Consider the following 27,047-nt stretch of genomic DNA (forward strand, 5'->3'; position numbering starts at 1 on the left):
TATAGTTTGGCCATCAGTATAAGATTAAATATCTGCATACAATATTTGTAGTATTTATTATTGTTCTTTGAGTTAACATAATTTGAATAAGACTGATTAAGTAAGGTGCATTATCATAATGTACTTTTTATAGCATTGGCCTATTTATGGAAAATGTGTTGGAGTGGACAACAAACTGACCTGTGTATCAGTGTTGGCTTTACACAATTTATTGCCATTATTAAAATAGGCTATCCTAATCTTCAAAACTTTTTGAGTAGTTTTCAAATAGACGTTTTGATTCCCAAGTGCCACCACAATAAAAAGTCTGGACCCAGCTGGCCCCCCCTATAAAATAATCCTGGCTACGCCCCTGCCTCAAAAGATAGAAATGTGCCCTCAGTATAGTACTGTAGATGAACACAGAAATGTTGCTTGATTCAGCCCCAAATGCAAAACTGCTGTTTTAAAGAGCTGGAGAGGACACAGACTGACCGTGACACTTCCCGGCAAACAGGTTCAACTGCATCGGCAGCTCCTTATCCTTTCATGCAGGCGATGTAAAAGTGAAATTGCAAAGAAGAGAAAGATCTGAGGTTCAACAATTGCTGTATTATGGGCTTCCCAAAGTAACTACTGCAAGAAATAGTAAATGATTGTCTAAAACTGTTGTAGCATTGCAATCAGTTTTACCCCAGTGTAACCCCAAATAATTAATTTGACACTTCACTTTAACACTTTTGTCAATTCAACTCAAGTGCTATGTATAGTACGTTTATAATATATATATATATTATAGTATGTTTCTGCTGGCATAGGTTGTTTGTTTTATTTTGTTTTGTCATTGTTTGTTTTGTAAGACTAGCCTTTTGCATTCCTGAAACAGATGGTTGTAGAATGCCCTTTGAAAAAAAGTCTGAATAGTTTTTAGAATTTATTAACAAATATTAGTTCATATAAATCTGATGATATCCACCTGCCCAAATTGCCTATCGGGTCTAGCGCCACCAGCTGACCAAACAGGCATTGACAACACATTGGTTAATTGGTTGGAAACTTTCAAAAATATTGTATATTATTTTTATTATTATTCAGATGCCTAATTAATGTGTGTGGTATAGCACCACCAACTGGCAATAGAAGTATTTTTTCCATTTGTTTTGGATATTGATATTAGATCTTAATTCAGTTTAGGTGTCCTGACTTCACACATCTACACTGGAACACACACACACACACACACACACACACACACATGCACACACACACACGCACACACACATAGAATCTGACACACAAAAAATACATTGTAATTAACATGACCAGTCAAAAAACACACTATTCTCACTACACACAACACACACGCTCTCTCCCTCTGTGCCACACAACACACACGCCACACATGCTCAGGCCCTTCTTAGCCGCTTGAAGGGCCTGATAGGCCTTATAGGGCCTTATCATTTTCTATCTTTTGTGATCACGTAAACAATGTTCAAACCAAAACAATTGCACCATAGACTAAGCAATTGTAACTATATGAGTCCGTTGTTGTGCCTTTGCTCACCCCATGCCACTGTCTATGCAAGTAAGATGTACATGATCACATGGAACTATGGTATAGTCACACAAAGGTATACCCAGAAAGCACGCAGATGTTGCACAACCAAGTTTTGAATATTTGCTTCTTTGACCACAATGGACATATTTTCTAAACCAATGCACAGATTTATGTTTATATGATTATAGTTATGGTTATAATTTCCCAATAAACTCCCAATTGCATTAGACATAATGGCAAAATGGTATTAAAGGAGAATTTCGGTGTGATATTGACCTCCATGCATTTCCACAGAATTATTTTTGGAATCTGATCCCTTATCATACCTGTTCATTCGTACTTTAATAAATTCAAGATGGCGGCGAACGGTAAACTTCCTGAAGGTATCTGTATAAATTGTCTTGTAAATAAACTACCAGTGCTTTTTCAAACTTCTCAATGTCTCGTTTTAAGACACGTGGGGTACGTGAAGGCACTCCAGGGGGTACGTGAGATTTTAAAAGATACATATATTTAAAAAGTAGAATCCATGCAAAAATGCAACAACAAAAAAACACAATTATTTAATACATATTTCAGGAACATATAAGTTCTTAAAATGAATTTTATATTTCAGTATGCTATTCAATTTCATTATCCTAAAAACCCAGAGTCACCCCCATACCAGGATGGTTCGACCCAACCTGTCACATGCCACCCACCATAACCTGTCAATCACTGTCAAAACTCAAACGATGGAGTCGTGGTTGAAGTGTAGCGGTAATTCTTGTGCGCTGGTTAGGGTGTACTTGGCTGAAAAAAAATATTTCACAGGGGGTACATCACTGAAAAAAGGTTGAGAACCACTGCATTAGCGCATTCAAAGAATTTCGGCTCTGAGCCAATGTGGGAGGGTTGGGGCCTGATGAGAGCTGTTACAGCTGTTAGTGTACCATGAGGGATCGTCAGGTGTGCCATGGAAAACTATCCGATTTCACTTCATTGGTCCAAAAAGATAATCATCCTTCAAATAATTGTTTAATCTTTCACGAGTCAGGCCTGCACAGGGATTTGAAACCGGGTCTTTGGAATGAAAGGCGGAGATTAATCCCTTGTAACACCACCTGTTAAATGAAGGGACCAAAATGCAGATGAGTCAGATGCAGGGTTCTCTTTACAGAGTCACAAAAAACAGGCAGGCAGTTCTTGTAGATTGGAGCAAAGTATCACAGGCACAGGCAATGACCATCAAGTCAAAAAATAAGCAAAAGAAAAACACCTCAGAGAGAATTGGGTAACAAAAGTCGGACATCTAGTGGCAAAAAGTAGTAGCTGCAACCAAAAAGTCCCTGGGGCTTGACATAATCGTACTGCTCTCATTGAGCGTATAACTGTGCTGTTGATAATATGCTGTCAATGTAATGAAATCAGTCTTGAATGAAACTCCTGGTAAGTAGCACAACTAGTAAGCCTACCCCATTGTTGATTTACAGAGAAAAAATAGCTCAAACACAAGACAACACACAACTACAGGGCCACCTTTTAATTTATGTCATGAACATTAAATAGGACAACTGTAAGCAACTTAACCCATTGTTATTTTGTATTATATTCAAAACATTTCCTGACATAATTTTTCATGAGTTTATTTTACTGAAAGGGTCTTGCATGTGTCTGTTGGAGTTTTGAATATTATAATAACGTTTATGGTACATTTTATTTTTGCAACATTTGGGTTTGCCATGGGATTTTTTCAGTGTCAAAAATGAGCCATGGCACAGAAAAGGTTGAAAATACTGTTCTTAAGGACAAGGCTGCTATGTATTTTTCATTTTATACTTTATCCTTTTTGAGATATTAACAAAAAACAAGCTTTTCCCCCCTCAGAGACTTTGTATTGGGCTTTTTGTATTGGGCTTTAATTGGCTCATAAAGAAAACTAAGTTGCACCTGTTCCATCTGCCATCTGCTCAACTAGACCCCCTTTCTCTTTATGTCTCTCTCCATTCAAGAAGACTACAAGGCACCTTCCATCACACTTTCTCCCATCCACCCACTTCAAACTATTCATTCAACTATTAAACTATCTGTCTATAAACTTCCATTAAAATATCTACCTATACACACATCCATAAAACTATCTGTATATCATCATCCATTAAATGATCGGCATATCAACATCCATTAAACTATCTACCTATTAAAGGTTGTATCAGCGATTTCAGGCCCAAAAAAGGCCCAAACATAAATGATCACATTCATCTAATCTTTCCTAACGATCCGCTAGCTGTCTGCCCCATAAGCTAGCCGTCAAAAAAACGTGTCTCTGTAGGCAGCCTTGGCTCCGAGATCTGTACACAAAAACAATTGCTGCCATCAAGGGTTGGCAAAATAATGTGTTTCAACCAATAACCGACGAGATGCGAGAGTTTAAAGCAACCACTTTATATAGCATATTAACCACTATGATTACCCTAGCAACCAAAATAAACCTGGCAACAACTTAGCAACCACTACCACAATGTCACCTTCCAACCACTTTATTTAGCAATGCAACCGTCATATCTACCATAGCAACACCTTAGCAACCATCTCAATTACCCTAGCTACAACTTAGCAACCACCAACGTAATGTCAACTTAGCAACAAACATGATCTCTCTGGCAACCACCATAGCAACCGCTTTATTTAGCATAGCAACCAACATATCTACTCTAGAAACAACCTACCAGGCATCTAGATTACCCTAGCAACAACTTAACAACCATCACAATAATGTCTACCTAGCAACCATCATAGCAACCAACATGATAACCCTAACAACCACCATAGCAACCACTTATAATAACCCATTTATAATATTGCTACATGAGGACCATTTGGTGGGAGTTGGGTTATGTATTATTGTCACATGGAGATTATGGTCTCTTGTCTTGAATCCTCAGCAAGTGAAAGCCACACTGTAAATGGAGTTCAATGAAAAAGTTTAGTGCAATCTGTGTTGCCTCTTGGAAATGTGGTCTTGCTCAAATGTATATGCTTATTTCTATCTTGGTTATACAAAAATAAATAAAATGTAAATATACATACAAATCAAGGCATAGACTATGTATTTGCTGCAATTTTATTAGTTTGACAGCATAGTGGACCCTAAAGCAACGGTCTCAACTGTAATCTATGATAAATATACCATACACAGTAATTCATATACAGTAGTTCGATTACAGAATTCATATTAAACTTCTTAATAAAACCTAATGGCTAAACCTCAAAATCGACAGTGAAAATGCAATAATGTTCAATGTTTGTGTCTATGAAATATAATGTTAGTCTCTGTGACGGTTTGAAAATGACAAAGGTGTAAGATAGCTAAAGGACAGACAAAGATACAGAGAGATAAAGAAAGGCAGTGAGTGACTGTGAGAGAGAAAGAGAGGTAGGGAGTCAGCTACTGTAAGAGATACTGAAAAAGTGATTGAGACGTCGAGAAAAAAGAGGATGCAGACAGGAAGACAGAAAAATGGGAGGAAGTGATGACAGAGAGAAAGAGGCCAATTAAGGTGAGAGATTGTGTGTGTGTTTGTGTGTGTGTGTGTGTTTGTGTGTGTGTGTGTTCGTGTGTGTATGTGTGTGTGTGTGCGTCTGTATGTGTGTGTGCGTCTGTGTGTGTGTGTGCGTCTGTGTGTGTGTGTGTGCGTGCGTGTTTGTGTGTGTATGTGTATGTATAGAGTTTCTCAGTTCCCTGGTGGTGTTATGAGGTTGTACTCGGTCTGCAGCAGTAGCAGGCTGTTCTGACGGATCCTGCGCACCTGCACTAGCTCCCCCCCTCCCCCTCCTCCTCCTCCCCCTCCTCCTCTGCCGCCGTCGTACTCCTGTACGTGGATGACGTTGTGGTCGCCCTCCCATTGCCGGCTGCGCTCGCTCAGACGCAGCTCGTTGTGCTTGCGGCAGCACCGCCTGTGCAGGCACCGCAGCCCCAGCGTCAGCACCACGCCCAGGCCGGCCGAGCAGCCCAGCAGCATGCCCAGCTCCGGGGCCCTGTGCCTGGGCGTGGCGTCGCGCGGACGCCCCCCTTCCGCGGCCGGAGGTCTGGAGATCGCGGGAGGGGGCGGCGGAGCGGAGTGGTTGGGGTGACGGTAGGGGGGCAGAGGTGTGGGTTGGGGAGGGGTCAAGGGGTCAGGGAAGGAGACCCGAGGGGCAGGGGAGGGGTCCATGAGGGGGGAGATAGATGGAAGGAGAGGGGCGTGAGGCTGGGTGTTAGCAGCGGTGGGATATCTGACGTTGCGATGTGTGTTTTGAAGGAATGGCGGCGGGGTGTAAGGATGCTTGGTGTGTGTGCGCTCCGTTAGAGTGTATTCAGTGGTTTGCGAGCTTGTGTGTGACACTGAAAGGACATCTTGTGTTGTTATAAAGGAAGAGTAGTCATGTGTTCTGTGCATAGGTGTTGGTTCAGTTTGAGTAAGTGTTTTGTACACTTTACTAAAAAGCTGGATTGCATGTAAATTAACATTTGCTGTTGATCGCATGTTGCTGCTGCTTGCTGGCAAGCTGTGTGTTTCAATCAGCTGATGTGTGCTTGAGGTTGATACGTGAAGTGATTTATTGTGTGTGGTGTTGAGCTCTTGGGACATGGTGTGTGTGAAGAGGTCTGTATATGTGTCGTCCAGTGCGCTATATGTGGTCAGTGTAGTTGGTGTGGTGTGTGCCTCAGTTGCTGGCAGGTCCGTCACTGTGGAACAGATTATAACAGATTATACTGTGGAACTATTATAAAACATCTGTTACACGCATGACAAAAACAAGTCTCTCACACGGTCTCCCCTCACTCACAAACTCTCTTATCTCTCACTTTCTCTCATACTGTACAAACACAAACACACACACACACCCTCTTCTCTTTCACTCTCCCTTTTTCTGTCTCTATCTCACACACATACACACTCACACACACACACACACACACACTCTCACACTCTCATACCAGTTCAGACTTACTTAAGCTAAATGTGCTTAGGCTGGTAGTCCGGAGTTTGTTCTGGCTATTTCTGCTCACGCCTGGTGTGCTATTCATCATCCTCAGTAAGCTACGAGTCCCATCTTGCACCACAGCTGACTGGATTTGTGACCAATACACAAAGTAGGACTGAACCACTGTTATGCTGTAAAGCAAGCAGACAAGAGCAGAAAGGACATTTGTTTATACCATATAGAGTCACATAGTTTGTTTTTTTTCCGCATGTTTTGCATACAATATTATAATCTACATACACACACGTACATGCAAAGATTTCACACGTACATTTTACATAATTGCTGATAGCACAAAAAGACACACACTCACACACACAAAGTATGTGTGATGTATCATACATTGAACGCTGTCACACTCACACACACACATAGTATCATACTGTACACTCAACGCTGGCACACTCACACACACAGAGCATCATACTGTAAACTCAACGCTGGCTCCACACACTCACTAGAAGCGCACGTCTCCGCAGGGCTGGTCCGGGGCTCTCCAGGTGAAGGACATGTTCCTCTTGAGCTGCTTGTCGGCGTGAGTGAGCGTGTCCCCCTCCCGGAGGCAGCGCATGCGCTGGGTGCCCGGCGGCGGCCGCAGAAACTTGCCCACGACGGTGTCGTCCCGCAGGGCCCGAGCCTGCAGCATAAAGCCCATGAAGGGTCGTGCGCTGCGCAGAGACACTGATGACGCGAAGGATGGAGACAACAGGGACAAGGGACGTTAGTGTGTGTGTGTGTGTGTGTGTAAATGGGGGATATGTGTTGTGTAGATTTGTTTGTGTGAGTATATTTGCACGTGTTTTTTTATGTGAGAACGAGAGAGAGAGATGCATGCATTTGTGTGTGTGTGTGTGTGTGTGTGTGTGTGTGTGTACAGTATGTATGCATATGCCTTACAGTATGTACAGTGCTAAATATACTGTGAGTGTGTATCTAATTGTGTATACTGGAGTGTTTGCATGTAGTCAGCAGCCAGAGAAGCCTGGTGTCGTATGGCTACCTGTGAGGGTCTGTTGTGGTAAATATTCTGTCCGGCTGGGCTGCAGGGTGAAGGCCGGGTGTGTGTGAGTGTGGTGTGTGTGCTGAGCGCCGACGTGCCCCGGCTTCAGATCCCGACAGGACGAAGACGTGGCTCCGTGAGAGAAGCCTGCGGCACCACCAGAGAGCACACACACACACAGACACACACTCCACAACACACACTCACACCATGTCCTCCTAAAGGGTCGCAGGGTCATCATCTGCAACACAAACACAGATGTACTGATGATGTGATATGTACACGCCAATTCATCTGTGACATATATGCTACAAACATATGCACTCTCACACTCTCACACACACACACACACACACACACACACACACACACACACACACACACACACACACACACACACAGATAGAGAGTGAGAGAGATAGATTCTGTCATTCAGGGATTACAAAATATGCGTCTCTAAACACACACACAACACACACACAAACACACACACAAACACACACACAAACACACATACATACCAATACTACCAAATATTGAAAGAATTATATAACTTCATTGAGAAGACTTACAGAAAAATAAACATTATCTTGAAAGACAAGAGGTTATGTTTTGATTTGTAAATCTTACCTGTCCGATGTTAGAGGACACTAAACTGCTCTCTTTCCTCAACGTCCTTTTGCTAATGCCTGTCTTTTCCTCTTATCTCTCTTTTTCTCCCTCCTTTTTTCACATCACCCCACCCCTCAGATTCTCTCTTTCTCTGTCACACACCATTACCAAACGAGTTTACCCCTCCTTGGCTCATTATTTGTCCTCTGCATCCTCTGTTTCTCTTTTTTCCACCATGTTTTTTGTCCTCTTGTCTGTCTTTTGAAGTGTAACAGCTGCAGCTCCAGGAACTTCAAGGAAGTTACATCCTCTTCAGCTAATCCTACACACACACACACACACACACACACACACACACAAACACACACATACACACAGACAGACAAGCACATACACACACACATTCACATGCATACATTCACACATGTTACCCATATTTTTTATTTCATTCACAGACCTTTTTTAGACTTTTCTTGAAGATTTGTTGATTTTAGTGCAGTTCTTGGGCTTTATACACAACGTCTGCTCCTCTGTCTTTCTAATGTGTCATTTGTATTATATATCATGTGTATTTGTCTGTAAAGTATTTTCATTGCTTTCTGTGTTGCACACATATGTATGTGCCCAGGTGCCTGTGTGTGTTTTGGTCTATGTCAATCCTTTTGGGCCATTACTGAACAAGACACACACACACACACACACACACACGCACACACCTGCTACTCCCACAGGCTTACCGGACCATTGGTACCCAAATAACCTTTTCAGTCTTCTGAAGTCTTGTTGTTCATCACAAATGCCGGGTCGAGCGTCTTAGAAAGCAGAGAAGACGTGCCACTGCAGGTAAGGCAGTCTTTACGATGTCCAATCCAGTGATAGCATTATTAATGCAATGATGATAGCCTACAGATCTACAGATCAGATATATTTTTCTACAGAGTATTGATATACAGGATGTTTTATATTTTGCTGATATACAATGTATATTTGTAAATATTTATTCACTATTGGGATGGTGGACGATGTATGTATCAATGTATCGTGAACCCCGGTACATGCGTGTCAGGTGAGCTATGACCTATTTAAAATGGTGATGGTCTTTTGTCTGTACAAGTCTGATGAAGAGCCGAAGGGCTCGAAACGTCATGTGTGTTGGGGATTGAAGTCAAATAAAATTAAAAAACGGAGAGCAAGTGTGCAGGCCTTCTCTGTTACGTTGGATGATGATAGCCTATTCACATTATCTTGATTCATTTCATAATTAAGTATGTGTGTATTGTCAAGTGCAGGGGTGTTATGCAAGAAACAATTTCGGGAGGGCTAAATTAGAATGGAAGGTGATACTAAAGCAAAAAAGACAAAATAACACAATTATCATATGTGTCATGGTTAAAGACTTTGAGGCGATTGCTTTAGTGTGGGTGTCCACATGCCCACACAACCTCAGTGGGCCATTTTCCTTGACAGCGGCTGGTTATACAAAATTATCAGACGTCCAAACGTTGTGAAGGCTCATCAAGTGAATGGAGCATTCTAAGAGCCGTGTAATAATAACTATCAAAAATATACAGCGAGAAGGGCAGGGGCCGACTGACAATCTGTGTGTTCTGGAAAAGTCCAGAACGGCCGTCCATCCAATGGCCGTCGACTGCACTGATCTATAAAGAACTTCTTCTTTATAGATCAGTGGTCGACTGCCTCATCAGCCAAGTAGGGCTTTAGGAGAGCTGTAGCCTTTCTGGATTCTGCTATCAAGCATAGGCTACACTACTAGGTTTACATGTCTCACAATAGCCCCCTTTCAAATTAAAAGTCCCCATAAAGAATATAGCCCAACACGTAACCAGATAATGTACATGTTTTATTGCAGTGAGCTACCCCTGCCTTTCCTAAAGACTAGAGGTAAAACATAAGCCTGACAGTGTTGCTTTGTTTAGGCTATAAGATATTTCCCTAGCCTACTCTCAGTAAATGTCATGTTAAAGTGAATTTAACAGGTTTACCTTGATGTAGTAGCCTATATGATGAGATCAAACTCCAGACTTAAAATGAGTTGAATAGCCTGTAACAACCTGTGTAGGTTTGTATAGACTTTATTATGCTTTCAATCCATGTAATATATTCTAAGTCAATTTAGCCATTAGTTTCCACAAAACTCACCAGAAATCATCATTTAAGGGATTATTTTTCAAAATGTTCATCATGGGGGAGCATGCCCTGAACCCCCCTAGCATTTGGGATGCCCAAAAGTATTTTATGTTTTGGGGCCCAAATTCTACAGCAGCAAATTATTTGCATTTTTGTAAATTGTGACCACCTATTTTATTTTTGAATGGCAAAGTATGTGAGACAGCAAGGGACAAGAGTGTGTGTGTGTGTGTGTACTATGTATGGTAGTGGGCCTATTTGGAAGTCCAGGGCCTTTTTTTTAGTCCCAGTCCGTCCCTGGAGAAGGGCTGAGGCTCCAGGGGTGTCTTAACTCAGCTGTTCTTTGTTACTTTCTGTAGCTGATACAATATATATTTATGGTTTTAATTTTTTTTTTTTTTCAAAGTCTTATATATTTTAATGTTTAGAATTACCCCCATAGGGTTGCTTTCCTTGCTGCTGCTAAATACTGCAGAAGCAGGTGCTGACTCATTTTCACAAAATGTTTGAATGTTTTGTCGATGAGAACAAATGCAATGGGAATTCAAAAGTACCTATTAAAAATCATTAGGAGGCTCCATAGTTATCTGATGCCGGGATGTCTGTTTCTCTAAATAACAGGACTAACATGCTCAACGCCGCATTTTATATTATGAAAGGGTATATTATTGTATACCACAACACAGAGGAACATGACGAACCCAACAATAATTAAAAGTATTTTCTTTATGTTTCAGCTCCCCAATCCGTCAGTTCCTTGCACATATACCACCTCGTGCTTGAGCCCAAAACCTGGACTGAGGCCCAGCGCCACTGCAGAGAAAAGTACACGGACCTGGCCACCATCACTGACACAGAGGACGCCGCCGCTCTGAATAGCCTCAGTGCTGGTGATGGTGGTGCTGGGGACTATGAAAATGCCTGGATCGGGCTCCGAAGGGTCAGCGCTTTTAAGTGGCACTGGTCCTTTCTGGGCAGCACCGGAGCACACACAGCAGCGGAGCCGGAGACTAGCTACACCAACTGGGACAGTTACGACAAAGATTATATAGTTAACTTTATCAACCGTCTCTGGTTACGAGCCAGGGGCCATGTCCGCCAATGAGAGGTGCGTGGTGATGCGACGCACCTGCTGATGTGACCGGGGAGAAGTGGAATGACGCGCCATGTGGCTTTCAGCAGCCTTTCATCTGCTACAGTGGTAAGCAATGTGAAGTGTGTTTGTATGTGTCTGTCTGTGTGTGTGTGGATGTAGACTGTGGAGTCGGTGGGTATGGTGGTCTACAGAGTTAGCTAAACATGTAACTTATGTCATTAGCGTTGTGAGGAATAATTGGTTTAGGTAACTGAAACTAATAGCCTGATATGTCTTTGGCACAACATGGGTTCGCAATCAGAAATTCATGGTATACTACTTAACACAGTAATTTACTTAAATCAAGATTTGAAGTTCACTATCAATATTTTAAATATGACATAGAATAAATAAAATAAGTACTTTGCCTTGTTCTCTGATGTTAACATAGAAGGTATGGAACTTTGGTCTGTCAAAAAAGTATGCCAAGATGCTATCTCATAACCCCATTTGCAAGCCAATAATTTGGCTGAGGAATAAAATAGTGAGAAAGGAGAAATCTAGCGCCCTTCATGCTTATCTGGCACCTACAGGAATAATAAAGTCCGCTGTACGCTAATTGGCTGTCTTGCAAGGATGGTTTGCGTCACAGGATGGTTTGCGACACTTCTATGTCACCCTCTATTTTTGTTCCAATTGGCACATTTTTTAGTGGTAATTTTATTTAATTAATAAAGTCCAAGACTTTGAAGGCATTAGAAAGAGTCTGGTTCACAGCTTTGTGGCCATGCACCTTGCACCTTGTTCAATACAGCCAAGGTAAAAACAGTTTTCCATTCTATGTCTGCTTTGAGTGACCAACTCAGTTAACTCAGTTAAGGGCTTTGTTACTGTGTAAGTTGTATATGTATGAGATGTTTAAAACTTCCAGACCCTCCAACGTTATTACTGGCAGGTTCTGTGCTGACTTTTTCCTTTCCGGTCAGGGGGTTCTGGTGACCAGTATGTCCTAGTCACTGAAGCTAAAGTCTGGAGCGGCGTTTAGAAGCACTGCAGGGACCACTTCACAGACCTGGCCAGTGCGCGGAACCCAGAGGAGAACAGAAGAGTGGCAGAACGGGTCGCGGGTGGAACAGAACCCTGGACCGGAATGTTTCGAGACACCTGGGTGTGGTCTGACCTGAGTGGCAGCTCGTTTAGGCAATGGGTGACCGACGTGCCCGATTATGTGGGCGGGAGTGAGAGCTGTGTGGCCAATCCGCTTGTGGGAGAAAGGAAGTGGCAGGACAGGAACTGTGAGGAAAGGATGCCGTTCTTTTGCATGGGGGGTAAGATGTTTACAGATGCTTTATTATATATATAAAAAAAAATCTGTGTTTATGTGTGTTTGTGTATTTTTACATTTCAGCACCTAAATTAACAAGACTAGTGGTGAAAATAAAAATCCACTCAGTTTCTGGAAACATTGATACCATTTCCAAAGCCCATCTTCTCCAACAGGTGAGTAAAAAAATGCCACTCTGATAATTACCTAATTGATGATGATGATGATGATAATAATAATAATAATAATAATAATAATAATAATAATAATAATAATAATAATAAAAATACATACTCATATGTTTAATTTCAGCTCCATGCTGCTTTGGCTGAAAAGGGCATAACAGATTTCAAACTGTCCTGGAGGCCCCAACCTGATGGACAGATGTTCCACAGAGTTGGACAAAATGCAGACAGATGAGGAGGAAGGTGAGAGTGATAGAGATTAATTATTAAACTCTGCAGCGCTGATGGTCATGCTATTTAAGTGCTTAATGAGGGCACTGCTACCACAACTGAATATACTTCAGGGCCAAATTCAGGGCCAAATTCAGGGCCAAATGCCAATGCTTCAGTGTAGCAAATCATACAGTCATATTTCAAGACCTTGAGCATACCTAACATACCTTCTCAGAGACTGAACATATTGCATGGTTCTACCTGTAGAGGGCAAAGCCGCCCATATCTATCGATCTGCATAACAGGATTTCACTATTATATTAAGGACTTGTTGATGGACAAAAGTCTCTCCATAGCATGTCAAAATCAACCATGTTTCATTGTGTAGATAAAGAGTTGAGAGCTGCCAACAATTTTCAATGCTTACAGTGAAGGTCTGAAATTACTTGATATGTTGATATGTAAACGTGCTTGAATATGTGTGCAATGGCGGAGTGATAATCGGAAGAGTCGAGAGAATTCCCGCAGTGTGCTGGTTACTTTTGGGGCCTGGCTGATTATTGTAAGCATAAAAAAGCACATGACATTGCTGTCTGAATATTTTATTCGCTGTGCCCTCCGATAGCTTGCACTGTGCAATGGAAGCCCTTCACTTTCACTCGACACGGCCCTGGAAATGACATGATGACCTGACATGTAGGATCTTCCTCCTAGACACGCACTACCCATGTTACATGTGGACCCGCAAATGAATCAAGGCTCCTTGCCTCTCCCTTGCATCAAGTTAGCGAGTCTTTTTATTGTTGATGAGAAGATGGAACGGAACTATGCCTGAATCCCCGTCTCAATCTGTTAATGTCTATTTCGATCCAATTTGACCACAGTTTTATGTTTGCTATGTTGCCCACCCAATATTTCTACCAGCCAACCTTAATGTAATTTGCTAAAACCAACACCTACTGCTGTGATCACTATAACAAATAACGCAACATAAGTTTGCTAAATGAATGATTTTCTAACCCAGACAGCAAAGCTGTGTCAAATGAAATGATGTGCTCCATGGCCCCCTCTGATCACCAGTGAGTCAGATAGCTAGTAAGTGAGTATGTCTTAATTAAAAAATATGCTGAATTTTCCAGCCACCCCTGTGTTTGAGTGACAGGTTTCAAAAATTGTGTGACAAATCTACAATTTGGCGTGTAAGCAGTTGAAGAAGAAAAAACTGTAACTGGACATCTCCATTCAGACCTTTGGGAAATAATGCAGGGTCACTCAATACCTAATAAACTAATTAACTAATATATATATACTTTTGGAGTTTATTTTGAGAAAACAAACAAACCAGGACCATTTCAATAGCACAACACAACTGAAACAACAATTAGTTTAAACACTTCAACACAAAATATCACCAAAATGCTGTGGGTAGTGAATACTGTCAAACTGAATAAATGACTCTACCTACCCCTTTATATTCAGCTGATTATCAGTGCTAGAGGAAGCAGAATAGGCCGAGTATCGCCTAGTTATTGCCATGCATCCGTTTAGACAGGGTGCACTTTCGTGGGCTTCATTCTTCCTCATCCAAACATGCTGTTCTATAAGCAAGAACAAAACAGAATACCAGAATACTGAACCAAAACCGTATAAATGAGTGACACTAGGTTTGGCAGTTAATTCTATGGTTTTGATTCAGTATTCTGGTAAGTAGTGTCAATCAAATATTTGGAAATCCTTGGAGAAAACATAATATTGCCCATAGAAACCAATACAAATGTAAAGTGAGTAAACTTGAGTCTATTGTCCATTAGAAATGGACTGATATTTCTCAGGAATGCTAGCACAGCTGACGTCTGACTACCCATAACCTTAACACTGGATTTTAACAATGAAAAGTGTGCTTTTATCAGTGCAAAATACACTTTTTGTGAAGGTTACCAAGACTTTTGACCATGTCAGTTTGACAGTATTCATTTCCCACAGCATTTTGGTGATATTTTGTGTTGAATTTGGGGAAACCAATTGTTGTTTCAGTTGTGTTGAGCTACTGAAATGGTCCTGGTTTGTTTTCTTGAAAAAAAAAAAATGTATTTGTGTATTTGACTTAAAAAACAACATTTCTAAAGGGGTACCAATACCTTTGTCAGTGGTTGTATATAGATCTAAGATGTGTATTTACTACATATGGTCACTGGAGGGCAGTAGTGTTCCAGCTGGTTTATCATTGTTGATCATTGTTATCTCCTATTTAATGCGAGAAACGCGAGGAAATGCGAGGAAGACATGAAGGCAATAAAGACTATAGGAGATTATGGTCCTTTCCTTCTCCCACTACTGACCATTTATAAACTGTAGAGGGCACTAACATAGGCTGCACTCACTGTGATTAGGAAAATGGAGTGGTCCATTAAAAAGTTGACTCTTGTACTTTTTACTCAGTTCAGAGCTACAAACAACACACATTGCATTTCCCAAAATGCCACAGTAGTAGTCTTAACGTGTCGTCGCATATTCATTTGGTCTGAAATTTCAATCTTAAAAAATACAATATGCAAAGTTTTGAATGCATAAACACACACACACATAACAGAAACAGGAAGACATGACTCAGTTCATTAGGTTAGCAAATATATTTTAATATATAATATTTATATTCATTTTAGCACAATGACAAATGGCATCATTTCATTTTAGTCTCTTTTTTTATTCATGATATAAGCCACATCTGTAGGTATATTTAATATACAGATATTTAATACCGTGATTCTCTTCTGTTGCTGTCATTGTAAAATAAATTCTTTAAATTTTCTTCTGTATTGAAAAAAAGCCTAATAAAATCTAACAGCCTTTAGCCCATAGCGGGATGTCATTTTGGGTAGTGTTAATAGTGTACGGTATGATCAGGAAGATCACAGACATTGAAACAGTGTTTTCTATGCTTCCATGCAGTCTCCTGAAGTGGGAGGGAGGAGGCTTTTTGATTGGCTAACAGAGAATAACAAGCAGTTGAATGAAAAAGACGTTGACCAGTGAGAAGTGGGATGTAAAGATTTAGAACAAAAGGAAAGACAATATGGCCAAGATGGCAACTTCATTGAGGTTCAGTCCAGAACACCTACTGACTGCACACACCAAGCAAAACTACCTCCTTCTTCCATTTGAACAAAGTAACAATAATGATAATCCACTTCAATCATAGCAGTAAACATAGAAGTAAAATAAAAATGGATTAAAACATCAAACAAAAAAAATCAACAACAGCATAGTCCTGTCAGGTTTGCTGAGTTCACTTTTGAGGCATGATGCTAGTCTGAAATGATTCCATGGGCGAGCGAAACAGAGCAAAAAGGATCATTAAAAGAAGCGAACATGAATGAACAGGGAAAGAATAGAAAAGGCATCTGCTCCCACTATAGCCCCTAGTTATGGTTTTGTGTTAGAACTGCTCAAAACTGCTAGATAGCAAATCCTACTATACTGTAGCCTACTCTAACATTTGGAATTCACGCAGACACCTTTGCCACCCTGTACGCACACCAAGTGCATTCCTTTTCAGAATTGCGGTGGCAAAAAAAAAACAACAAAAAAAACAAACAAACAGGGATTTCCTCACTGTACTGCACATTCAACTCCACTTCACGGTAAACAAACCACAGCATCCCAAGGAAAAAGGAAAAGAAAAGAAAAACTACAACACCCAGCACCTCAGAAAAAGATATAGCACAATCACTATGCCACCATGGGGCCTACCGCAAATGAACTACACACCAATAGAACGCTACAGCTGTCTCGGCCCTTGTCCTACCTTGCTCAAGGAAAAACTGATTGTTCATCATAGTCTGTAATGGCATGCACACTTTTTGTCAGTCTATAGCGCATCTAGGCGATTTAGATTTCAAGTCTTGTCTTCCTCAGCAAATTGGCGAAAAAGAAATAGGGTTGGCACTTTGAAATGACAGCTTCCTTTTAGTGCATAATGTAAACATTAAACTTCTTACGGAATAAATACTCTTTTACTCTTTTTTCATTTAGTTTTCTATCTATAAGTCGCCATTAAAATGTAATGCGCTGTCACTTGTCTAGTCCATGTATTTATACCACTAAGATCAAAGCTTGTGCACAATGGTTGTAAAACTCTCTCTCTTTCTCTCTCTCTTTTGCTCTCTCTCTCCATCTTTCTTTCTCTTTATTCACCCAGCTATGTCATTCTTACATACCCACAACACCCACAAATCGACTCACACGTGTTAAAATGTCAATCGGTCACCCAAATTCACAGCTTCTCAGAGACCTGTCTGGACACATTCAAGACCCACCTGGTATTTCCCTCTGTGCTGTCACAGCAACACTCCACACACACACAGACACAGACACACACACACACACACACACAAAGGGTATACCTCATCCAAACCTGCAGCATCTGCTAGTTTTGGTATGCATTCGGAAGTGGGGCAAAATACAGTAAAGTGGTAATAATTGGTCTGTCTGATTCAATATTTGAACCAGTTTGTATTATGTTTACCTTATACTGATGACCTCATTCTCTCATTTTATATTTTTGATTATATTTTGTCTAAGGTCAACACTTTAAACTGAGTGTTTCCATGTTCTCCCACTATTATCCTCACAATCACCCTAGGGTCAAAGGTGAAAATGTCACATGTTGACCCCCCGAAGCCCAATTTTCACCACACTCTAAAGTCCATGGACAAGGCAGCAGCAAGCCACATGCACCTAACTACCATGATCTCAGAAGCTCATTCAAGCCAAGCTGCAGCAGACCTCTATTCCTGCAATATGTGTCAAGTCAGATGCAGGCATTTATAACATTGAGCATGAGTCTGCTAGTATGTACCCCTGGTATCTACTGTAAAAGGTCAGTCACTAGCTATTTGTAAATGAGCTGAATAAAACACAGATAAATGGTAAAACATAAAATGACAGCTGGTGTAAAATGGCAGAGTAAATGCGTTTTTTTTTTTTTTAAAGGTTTCTTGCTTTTATACCCAGTGGCTTCATAAGATCACATTGTCACGACTTAACAAAAGCATTCTATCAAAAAAAACAGTCACTAGAATCATATGCAAAGAACATAACACAAAACCAGCAAGCCGGGAGAGAGGATTTCTCAAGCAACACAAGGGTTACTGTATACTACGAATTACTTCAAATGAAACTAGTTCTGAACGAAAAAAGAGAAATGCGATAATAATGGATCTTAACTCATAAAGACATATACATTTCCCCCCAAGTCATCAATGAAACTGGTACCCCAAAACAAGAACCTCCACTGACAGAACAAAAACATATCTGTTGAAATAATAGCAATAATACCTTTTTTTTCACATTAGTAAATAAACATTTTTGTCCCACTAGTTGTATCCAGTTAGTAGACACATTTGAATACATAGAATAAAAACAATGAAAATACATGTGCATTAAATAAATTAATCAATAATAATAAAACACATTGATATAAATTCACAATATATTTACAACTCAATTTAAAGGAGACACATAAGTTAAAACCCCCCCAAAAATAACAAGCTGATCTGTGAATAGATCTAGGTCAGAAGTTTTATGAATCTGCCCCGGATCTTGCCTGGAAGTGGCTCGAAAGCGCCAGATTCCAGAGTCTAGCTGCTATTTGGGTATTTTATCTTCTGTGTATGGATGAATTATCTGGTAATGTCTTCATATGACTATTGTATAGTATGAGTTTTGGTTCAGTGTTTAATGGAAAAAATGTTTCAAGTTAAGCCTCTTTAGTCTCACCTAAAGAAGAGATATCTAAAGTTTTTTGTATGATTTTTTGCAGCATTATCTATGTCGATATGTACTTGATACACTGACATCCAGATTTTATCATTTGTGATGACGCATGTTAATGTGTACTAGACGTTTCACAAAATTGTTTATTTTTGTATATTTTTATAATGTATTTTTATTTTATTTGCCAGATGTACAATTCAACATTTTGTGGCATTTTGTTTTGACTTTTGCATGTTGCCTGATGGATTGTTCTACAGGCCTTTGTACACAGTGTAGATTCCCTGTCTCCTCACTGCATAGACTCTGGGTGGGACATGTGTGAGTCAGGGCTCAACGTTAACTTTAAAAAGTGGTTAAAAGTGGTTACCAGCTTGGCAACCAGGCATGAGGTTTTGGTTGCCAAAGCTAACCAAATCTGGTTGCCACTTGTAACAATTTGGTAGCCAAGGGCAAACAGGCAACCATAAATGGTGAGCCCTGGTGTGAGTTAGAGATGCCGATGCCGATGCAAAATCACGTGAGATGGTGGAAGGACTAGCTGGAACAGATTGGGGGCCACATCAACAAAAACCCCTTCCATGAACACCCAATGGTAAATTGTACTTCAGCCAGGGAAGCAAGAGACCCAAATCTGACATAGGTATGACACTGGTCAGGCTTTCCATGCCAAATTTAATCTGGACTGTACCAAGGTGAGTTGTAATTTGGGTTCTTGATGAAATCCACCATCGCAGTGATATTCTCACTTAAAGGAGAATTCCGGTGTGATATTGACCTAAAGTAATTTAGGTCCAAAAATAATTCCATGGAAATGCATGGATTCCAGTTGCTGCTACTGGAAGAAACTGGAATCCATGCATTTCCACTGAATTATTTTTGGAATCTGATCCCTTATCATACCTGTTCATTCTTACTGTAATTTCGACTTATCGTGACTAAGTTCAAGATGGCTGCAAACGCTAAACTTCGTGAAGATACTGTCTGCATAAATCGTCTTGTAAGTAAACTACCAGTGCTTTTTCAAAGTTCTCAATGTCTCGTTTTAAATGTCAGGGCCCTCGGAAGTCTACCAATGAAGTGTGGAGATGAGTGCAGGGGACAAGCCGAGATGGGCTATGAGACATACGTTCACACTCGGTATCATGTTTCAACACACTTTAGGTCAATATCACACTGGAATTCTCCTTTAACATGGCCAAAAGGTCTAAATCACCTGTTAAAAGGTTTCCACTCAACGAATAAAGTGAGAACTGACTGATGGCATGGATCTAACACCACTGTCCCCGACTGTTTAAGATCAAAAGCTTGACGTGGACTGAGCCCTTTTTGAGTCTGGCTTTTGTAAGCAACTTCATAAAAAATCACAAAAAGCACAGTGCTAACTTGCTGACAGCCCTATCAGAAAGAAACCTGTTAGTTTGGAGACTTCTGGGCACCTATCCAAAAAGTTACACACAATACACAAATACTGCAGCAAGACAATTCACCAGCAGGGGGCAGTGTGAACAACAGAGAAACATGCTAGTCGAGCCTCGCTGCAGATAGCTAGGTCCAACCCAGGAACGAAATTGACTGGATTTGAGAATAGCATAGTAGACTGCACATTTTGTAAAGGTCTGTTATTCTTGACAAAGCAGGCAGCATATATGCTATGCAGGTAACGGCAGCCATAGGAGCATTGCAGAAACACAAAACAATCTTCACCTTAATGGTATTTTTTCCAATAAATAAATAAAATGAATTATCTTTGAATACAATTGCTGTTCTTGCTTGTGATCTATAATAATGTGTATAAATATATTGAGTTTGTGACTAAGGTTTGTCTTACTGTATCTCTTTTAATGATCACTTATGACGAAAATGACAGTCACCTCCAAACAGAGTATTAACAGACTGGCATATAGCAGACACTTAGAGACACTTAGTCTCAAACTTACTTCACAGGCAATATTTGAATACACTTGGGGGACGAATGGAATAACCAACTGACTAAAACCCTCTGAACATCCAGAAAAGGATTCACCACATAAAACTTTAAATGGTAAGCTAACTTTCCACTTTAGGGCCAATCCCCTGAGGAATAAAACGCTAAAAACACCATGAACCTTGTAATACACAACACATACGTTGCCTGACATAAAAAAGCCTCATACAATTGAAACCACTGGTACTGACCCATAGGTCATAACAGTTGAACCCAAAGATCCCCTTATTCTCCTCTTCACTAAGCACACATCAACACTAGCTTCAACACTGCCATCTGTCAAAAAAAACCTGAGAGCTGTTAAAAACCAGAGGCAGCTTTTTTTGTTATGAGCAGTTCTTTGTGTTTCTGTCTTCAGCTCACTTGGCAGCTTTGGCCCTTACCCAAGTGTTGAGGAAAAGGTTACTGTGGGAACTGCTTCACTTAAACAGGGCCAAATCAAGTCCAATTTCCCCTCTGCTCTTTTAAGGTTTTTTTTTTTTTTTTTTTTTTTTTTTAGAGCACTGATTTTTTTTCTTTTTAAAATTGTCACTTAACATATTCTAACTGATGATTATAAAAGAGTACTCAATCTGAATCTATGAAAGCATGACTAAGGCTAACCAACCAAAATGCATAGGATGCAGGCCCACGTGATGCTAACACAGCAAGCGCTAAACTAACAAACAAATCACAGGACGTCTGACCTAAAGAGCGTCTTGGTCATTGGCACTGGACCATGAGTTAGGGTCAAGGTACAACAGAGGAAAAAAAGAAGAAAGGACGAGAGAGAGAAAGAGAAAGTTACACCATAGATGGGGAGATATTGGAGGGCCTCAAAATATTATTTTGACTGTTAAAGAGTGAGATTGTTTAGTTTTTTCTACTAAGGTGCCAAGAGTAAGGAATTTAATTGTGTCTTCTAGTGTTTTTTTTCCTAACAGTCTGCTCTCATCAGTATGGCACTATCGCAGAGGAGGGCAAGAAAATGTTTCCTCTTTACACACTCCAAGGCTCTCTCTCTCTCTCTCTCTCTCTCTCTCTCTCTCTCTCTCTCTCTCTCACACACACACACACACACACACACACACACACACACACACACACACACATACACACAGATTAGCATGGCAAAAGCAACAGTCTCTTTAGGCTGGGATATAAAACACAGTGTAAATTTTGTCTTCTATCAACAGTCTTACTGTGGCTTTTATGCATGAATGTATGGTGGCCTGTTGTATTGGGTACACTTGCAGGCCTTCTCTAGTTCATCTATTTATCATGCAGTCATTGGGCATACCTTACACTATCCAAGATACTGTATATCTCTGCAGGATATATTTGCAATTACTTCACTTGTTTTTTTACAGTAATATAATGTTATTTTGTATAATGCATCTGTCATGTGAACATTCATCTACAGTATGTATTATAAAGAATAAGTTACTTTTAATGCTTCCAAACTTTTAAATGATTATGTTATATCATTTGCATTCACCTGAAGCCTCCTAATATTTTTCTAGGAATTATTATTTTCATACATGATCTTGTGCCAAGTCTGTGGGGGCACCATAGAATTTCAAAAAATAAAAAATAAAAACAAAGTGGTCCTTCAGCGAAACAAAGGAATGGACTAAGCCACTGAGAATTGAATGATATTTGCCGACATTTGGTCACTTTTCATTGTTTTTTTTTTTTTTTTTTTTTTTTTTTTTTTTTTCTGAGGAAACTACTTTTTTTTCTCGCTGAGATCAGAGAGCAGAGAGCATCTGCAATGTGTGAGGAGCATTATGGGAGATGTAGTTTATGGGAGTAGAGGGATTTGTTTATGGTGGGATCATGAATGCTTCCCTTGACTTTCCATTATGGCCACTGGTCCTCTTAATTTTCAAACAAAAGGGGGATGTCACAAGTGAATATTCATTATTACCAATAACATCATAAAATTACAATTTTCTGGATATCATAGTGTATGAAAAAAAGAAAATAATACAATTTAAACAATAATTACGAAAAATAACAACAATACAAATAATAGTAAAAGGATAGAGAAACAACACAATAGATGCAAAAGAAAAGCTGTTCAGTGCCTTAAGCAAATTCAAAGCAAAAGGCAAATATAGGCGTTTCTGCTGTCATATAGAACCCTCTGTTTAGTTTTCTTCTTCGCATTTCTAGTTTTATCTTCTCACATTCGGTTGTTGGCTTTTATAAATTCCAGCATCTGATACTGGGTAATGTGTTGGAGACACAGGGGAATGAGGTGCCAGCAGAGGATGGCCGATGCTCTGTGTTTAACTAAACCATTGAAGCAGCCTGCAACGTAGCAGCTTGACCTCCCAGCATGCTTTGCTGTGTTGTCGATCTGACATCTCCTTAACGTTTTTCAGCAGAGGTGTGTCCACGTGTCCTGTGACATGGAAGCTGTGGATGTCTGTGCTGTTCTCATCAAAACTGCTGTGGCCACACACACACAGACACACACACACACACACACACACACACACACACACACACACACACACACACACACACACACACACACACACGGCTATACATGCACACTCATTCACAAATACTTTTCTTATCGATGAATGTCAAGTTGCATCCACACAACCTTGGCTTTGGGCTGTGGTTCCTCTCTTTCTTTCTGTCTCTCCCTCCCTTCATCTCTCTTTCTCCTATGTGCGTGCACTTCATTTCTTTCTTCCACATCAAGGGAAAAGATGAGTAATGTAATAAAGCGTTGTGGCAAACTGATTGGTTGACTGCTGCTTGTTTGTTGTGGCTGTTGTGGCAAACTGATTGGTTGACTGCTGCTTGTTTGTTGTGGCTGTTGTGGCAAACTGATTGGTTGACTGCTGCTTGTTTGTTGTGGCTGTTGTGGGGGGAGGGGGGTCTGTAAGATGGACATGGCATGGTCAGATGAATCAGATGAAAGGTGTGGGGGTGGGGGCTATAGATGATTGGGTGAAGTGGCGTGCCAAGGGTGAAGTTCAAAGGTCATGGCCTTTGACCTCATGCTTTCTTTGGGGGAGGGGCCAGCTTGATGATCTCATCCTCAGACGGCTGGCGGATGATATCTGGAATGGTGGAAAAGTGGGAAAAAGACAGTTAGACAAAAGGAAGGAAGGAATCATTCTATGTTTAGTCAGAGGCAAGCCATGTTTATTTAAATTGCACATATTAAACACAGTGGCAGTTCAGCTCAGCTGTGCTGAAGTTTACATACTGTACATAAAGGCAACAAGAGAGAGAAAAAAATCCATTAAATATCATTAAAAGCATCATTATAAGCTTACAGGGACCTTTGAAGGACTGAGCTCTGACTGAGAGCAGGAATGATGAAATAACCTTTTACAGGACAGATTTGCAATCAGCACACCTATAATAACATGCTCGACTAGGGGCAGATAGGGAGTTGGAAATCAGCAATAGTTGAACACTCTCTGTGAAACACATCAGTGTCAGACTCTGCATTGGAAACTACTTTAAATTGCATTGTCCTTCAAAATAAATTTTAATCAAATAAAATTTAAATAATAATACAAATGTTGACAAGATAAGTAAGTAAGTATAAGTATAAGTATATATACTCTTTTGATCCTGTGAGGGAAATTTGGTCTCTGCATTTATCCCAATCCGTGAATTAGTGAAACACACTCAGCACACAATTGATACAATTACTATACAATTACAATTGGACAGAAGGGAAACAAAGAAAGAGAGAGACCCAGAGAAAGAAAGGGAGAGAGACAGATAGTGAGGGGAGATGGAATTAAAAAGAGAGACAGATAGGAGGAGAATTAGAAAGAGAGAAGCTATGGTCAGGATGGAGCCATACCCTTGTATTTCTTGGCAGAAGGGATGCGTGTGAGTTTGGTGTCGATCTCGTCATCCTCAGAGATCTTGAGGACAGTCGTGCGGTACTCGATGACACGGGTCAAAAGGTCTGGTCGCCGGGAGATCTCAAAGATGTGCTCTATGTAGGACAGGTTATCTGTGGGCACAAGCCAGAAAAACATCACATTTGCACTTATTCATTTAGCATTCATGACGCTTTTATCCAAAGAGACTTACATGTGTCAATATACTACAATGGCCATTCTCCTCAGAACAACTTGGGGTTAAGCGCAGCTCCTTAGCTCATTGAGTGCCAAAAACGTAATATTACGTTTTTCCTTCCCATGCATTGAGTGCCAAAAACGTAATTTTACGTTTTTAGCTTTTTTTTTTTAAATTACGAAACTAGACACTCTAACACACCTTATATGTGATTTTGGGAACTCTGTGATTAATGGAAATTAAATATATGACGATCGAAAACTCATAAAACGCACAATCTGGACATTTTATCATAACTCAGTTGCTCAGTTGCCGCTTTGGGTCGAATCAGTGACGATGCCCGCCAGGTCAAAACCAGGCCATTTTCATTGGGTCTATCACTAGGTGGCAGTCTCGCCAGGTCTCGCTGATCACTTCCCGGAAAGTTTACACAAGTAAGTAACAGGCAACACTTTTGATGAAAACTAGCAACTGGTTAGCTTGGGATTTCTCAGGAACAGAGGCGTGTAGAAATACACGGTTTGCACCCACCGAGAGCTTAAAGTCTCACCTTTTAAACGAGCCATTGTATGTGTTCATAGCTATAACACAGAATATGCTGTGGCATCATCAATGGTCTAGATTGCTGGCACTCTAGGACAAAGCTCCAGAAAACAGCTTGGCATTCAATGAGTTAGACACTATGTTACCACTGCCCTGAGAAACTTTGATATGCTTGTTTATTGGGGTAGATTTGTTTTTATTTGGTATTGCAATTACATGACTGAAACCGTGATTGAAAAGTTTTAATAAATCTGTTAGGTTCTCTTTATTTTTTGCTTATTAGGGAGATATGGTAGCTTAGAAATCTTGACGCACCCTAGCGGCACCCTAGTCTAGCAACTCTCCGTTGGCTTGCGAGCTGGCCAATAACATCGAGTCGGTAGGCGGGCTTAACATAGGCCTAATGATGGCAGTGTTGCGTCTCAGCATGAATTCCCTGCTACTTGAAAACAATTAAAGAAGATGGATGCTGCTGCTGGGGAACAGCGTGACACGAGTTAAGCTTTGTTTAAGTTGGCAAAAGTTTGAACAGCTAGCCAACTAGCTCTGCTGGTGGGAAAACAGGACTCATGAGTTGTAGCGCTATCCTATTGCGTGCAGAGGGAATTTGAAAGACAACCATTATCCCGCCCCACGGACATCTTGATGTGGGTCTGGCTCATCAGGCTAGAGATATGGCCCAAAATAACTAAATTTCACAGTCTTACCTCTGTGATCATTAATCAGAGTTGAAAAAAAAAATACCACTTTAATAATTAATGAATAGCATATATTCTTTAAAACGTATCTGCTTATCTGAAAAGACATGCACAATTCAATTTTAATGTAACTTCATAATCTAACACACATGTGTGTGTGTGTGTGTGTGTGTGTGTGTGTGTGTGTGTGTGTGTGTGTGTGTGTGTGTGTGTGTGTGTGTGTGTGGACATCTGTCTCTCTCTCTCTCCCCCTCTGTCATCGTACCCTGTGCCAGTTTGTCATTCTTCTCCAGGTAGCTAAACCATTCTTTGGAGGAGGTGATGGTGTTGCTCTGCTCCTCTGGGATGTCCTCTTTGCACGCGGACTTCAACTGCTCCAGGTCCTCATTGGTGATGTTCTCAGAGAGATCGCTCAGCAGGGAACTGTACTCTGACATGGTCTGTGCGAGTGAAGACAGGAATAAAGAGGGATAGAGACAGAGAGAGCAAAAGAAGGTGAAGAGCCGGAAGAGGGAGAGAGGGACAGAAGTACGATTTTGTTTTAAAAAAATCAATGTCATCAAAAGTGTCATCAAAATCAATCAAGGTTGAATTCACACAACCATGCAACACCACTACACAACAAAATTGACTGAGGATGTTGCTATTTTTCATGTAATCTTCCATAACATCCTTACAGGAACTGAAAACACCAAAGCTTTGTTCAAAACCTGAAGTGGAATAGTGACAGGTACTGTATCTAAATGATTCCAAACCAGAGGTCTTTGGCGGCCCTGTTGGCCCATTATGGCATTGCTGGTGATTCTGAACCGTACATTTATGTTTTCTCGATTTTCTGTTCATTGGTGGTCCTTAGGTTGCTTGCTTAGTCAGGTGGTGATCCCAGGGTCACAATCAGTTGA

At 40.5% G+C, this 27,047-nt stretch overlaps 3 protein-coding genes across 3 annotated transcripts in view; 1 reads left to right on the forward strand and 2 right to left on the reverse strand.

The window, feature by feature from the left end:
- Positions 1–5,250: 5,250 nt before the first annotated feature.
- LOC125289093 (reelin domain-containing protein 1-like) lies at positions 5,251–8,211 on the reverse strand. The gene is made up of 5 exons (XM_048235772.1): positions 8,175–8,211; positions 7,545–7,785; positions 7,003–7,225; positions 6,512–6,675; positions 5,251–6,245 (listed from the first exon to the last, which is right to left on the reverse strand). Exons 2-5 carry the CDS (start codon positions 7,783–7,785, stop codon positions 5,251–5,253), a joined length of 1,623 nt encoding a protein of 540 aa, XP_048091729.1. The 5' UTR covers positions 8,175–8,211.
- Positions 8,212–8,770: 559 nt separating this feature from the next.
- On the forward strand, positions 8,771–13,923 carry LOC125289094. Its single transcript, XM_048235774.1, has 7 exons — positions 8,771–8,784; positions 8,935–8,999; positions 11,042–11,397; positions 12,425–12,707; positions 12,788–12,879; positions 13,016–13,131; positions 13,727–13,923. Exons 1-6 carry the CDS (start codon positions 8,771–8,773, stop codon positions 13,121–13,123), a joined length of 918 nt encoding a protein of 305 aa, XP_048091731.1. The 3' UTR covers positions 13,124–13,131; positions 13,727–13,923.
- A 7,959-nt stretch (positions 13,924–21,882) lies between these two features.
- Positions 21,883–27,047, reverse strand: part of LOC125289377 (astrocytic phosphoprotein PEA-15) — a 44,315-nt gene continuing 39,150 nt past the window's right edge. Inside the window, exons 2-4 of the mRNA XM_048236158.1 lie at positions 26,411–26,585; positions 24,684–24,839; positions 21,883–23,922 (exon numbers count right to left, since the gene is read on the reverse strand). Of these exons, the coding sequence (XP_048092115.1) occupies positions 23,858–23,922; positions 24,684–24,839; positions 26,411–26,582 (393 nt within the window). The 5' untranslated portion in view covers positions 26,583–26,585 and the 3' untranslated portion in view covers positions 21,883–23,857. The remainder of the gene's footprint in view (positions 23,923–24,683; positions 24,840–26,410; positions 26,586–27,047) is intronic.

This window comes from Alosa alosa, chromosome 24 (assembly GCF_017589495.1).
Source record: "Alosa alosa isolate M-15738 ecotype Scorff River chromosome 24, AALO_Geno_1.1, whole genome shotgun sequence".
NCBI lineage: Eukaryota > Metazoa > Chordata > Actinopteri > Clupeiformes > Clupeidae > Alosa > Alosa alosa.

Bases quoted from the DNA above. Each gene is read 5' to 3' on its own strand.
- LOC125289093 (XM_048235772.1), bottom strand. From the start codon at position 7,785: ATGATGACCCTGCGACCCTTTAGGAGGACATGGTGTGAGTGTGTGTTG. The intron at 7,226-7,544 runs GTAGCCATACGA...TCGCGTCATCAG, and splicing joins ACCACAACAGACCCTCACAG to TGTCTCTGCGCAGCGCACGA. The intron at 6,676-7,002 runs GTGAGTGTGTGG...CTTGCTTTACAG, and splicing joins TGCGGAGACGTGCGCTTCTA to CATAACAGTGGTTCAGTCCT.
- LOC125289094 (XM_048235774.1), top strand. The intron at 11,398-12,424 runs GTCCGCCAATGA...AGCGGCGTTTAG, and splicing joins GGTTACGAGCCAGGGGCCAT to AAGCACTGCAGGGACCACTT. The intron at 12,708-12,787 runs GTAAGATGTTTA...TTTACATTTCAG, and splicing joins GCCGTTCTTTTGCATGGGGG to CACCTAAATTAACAAGACTA.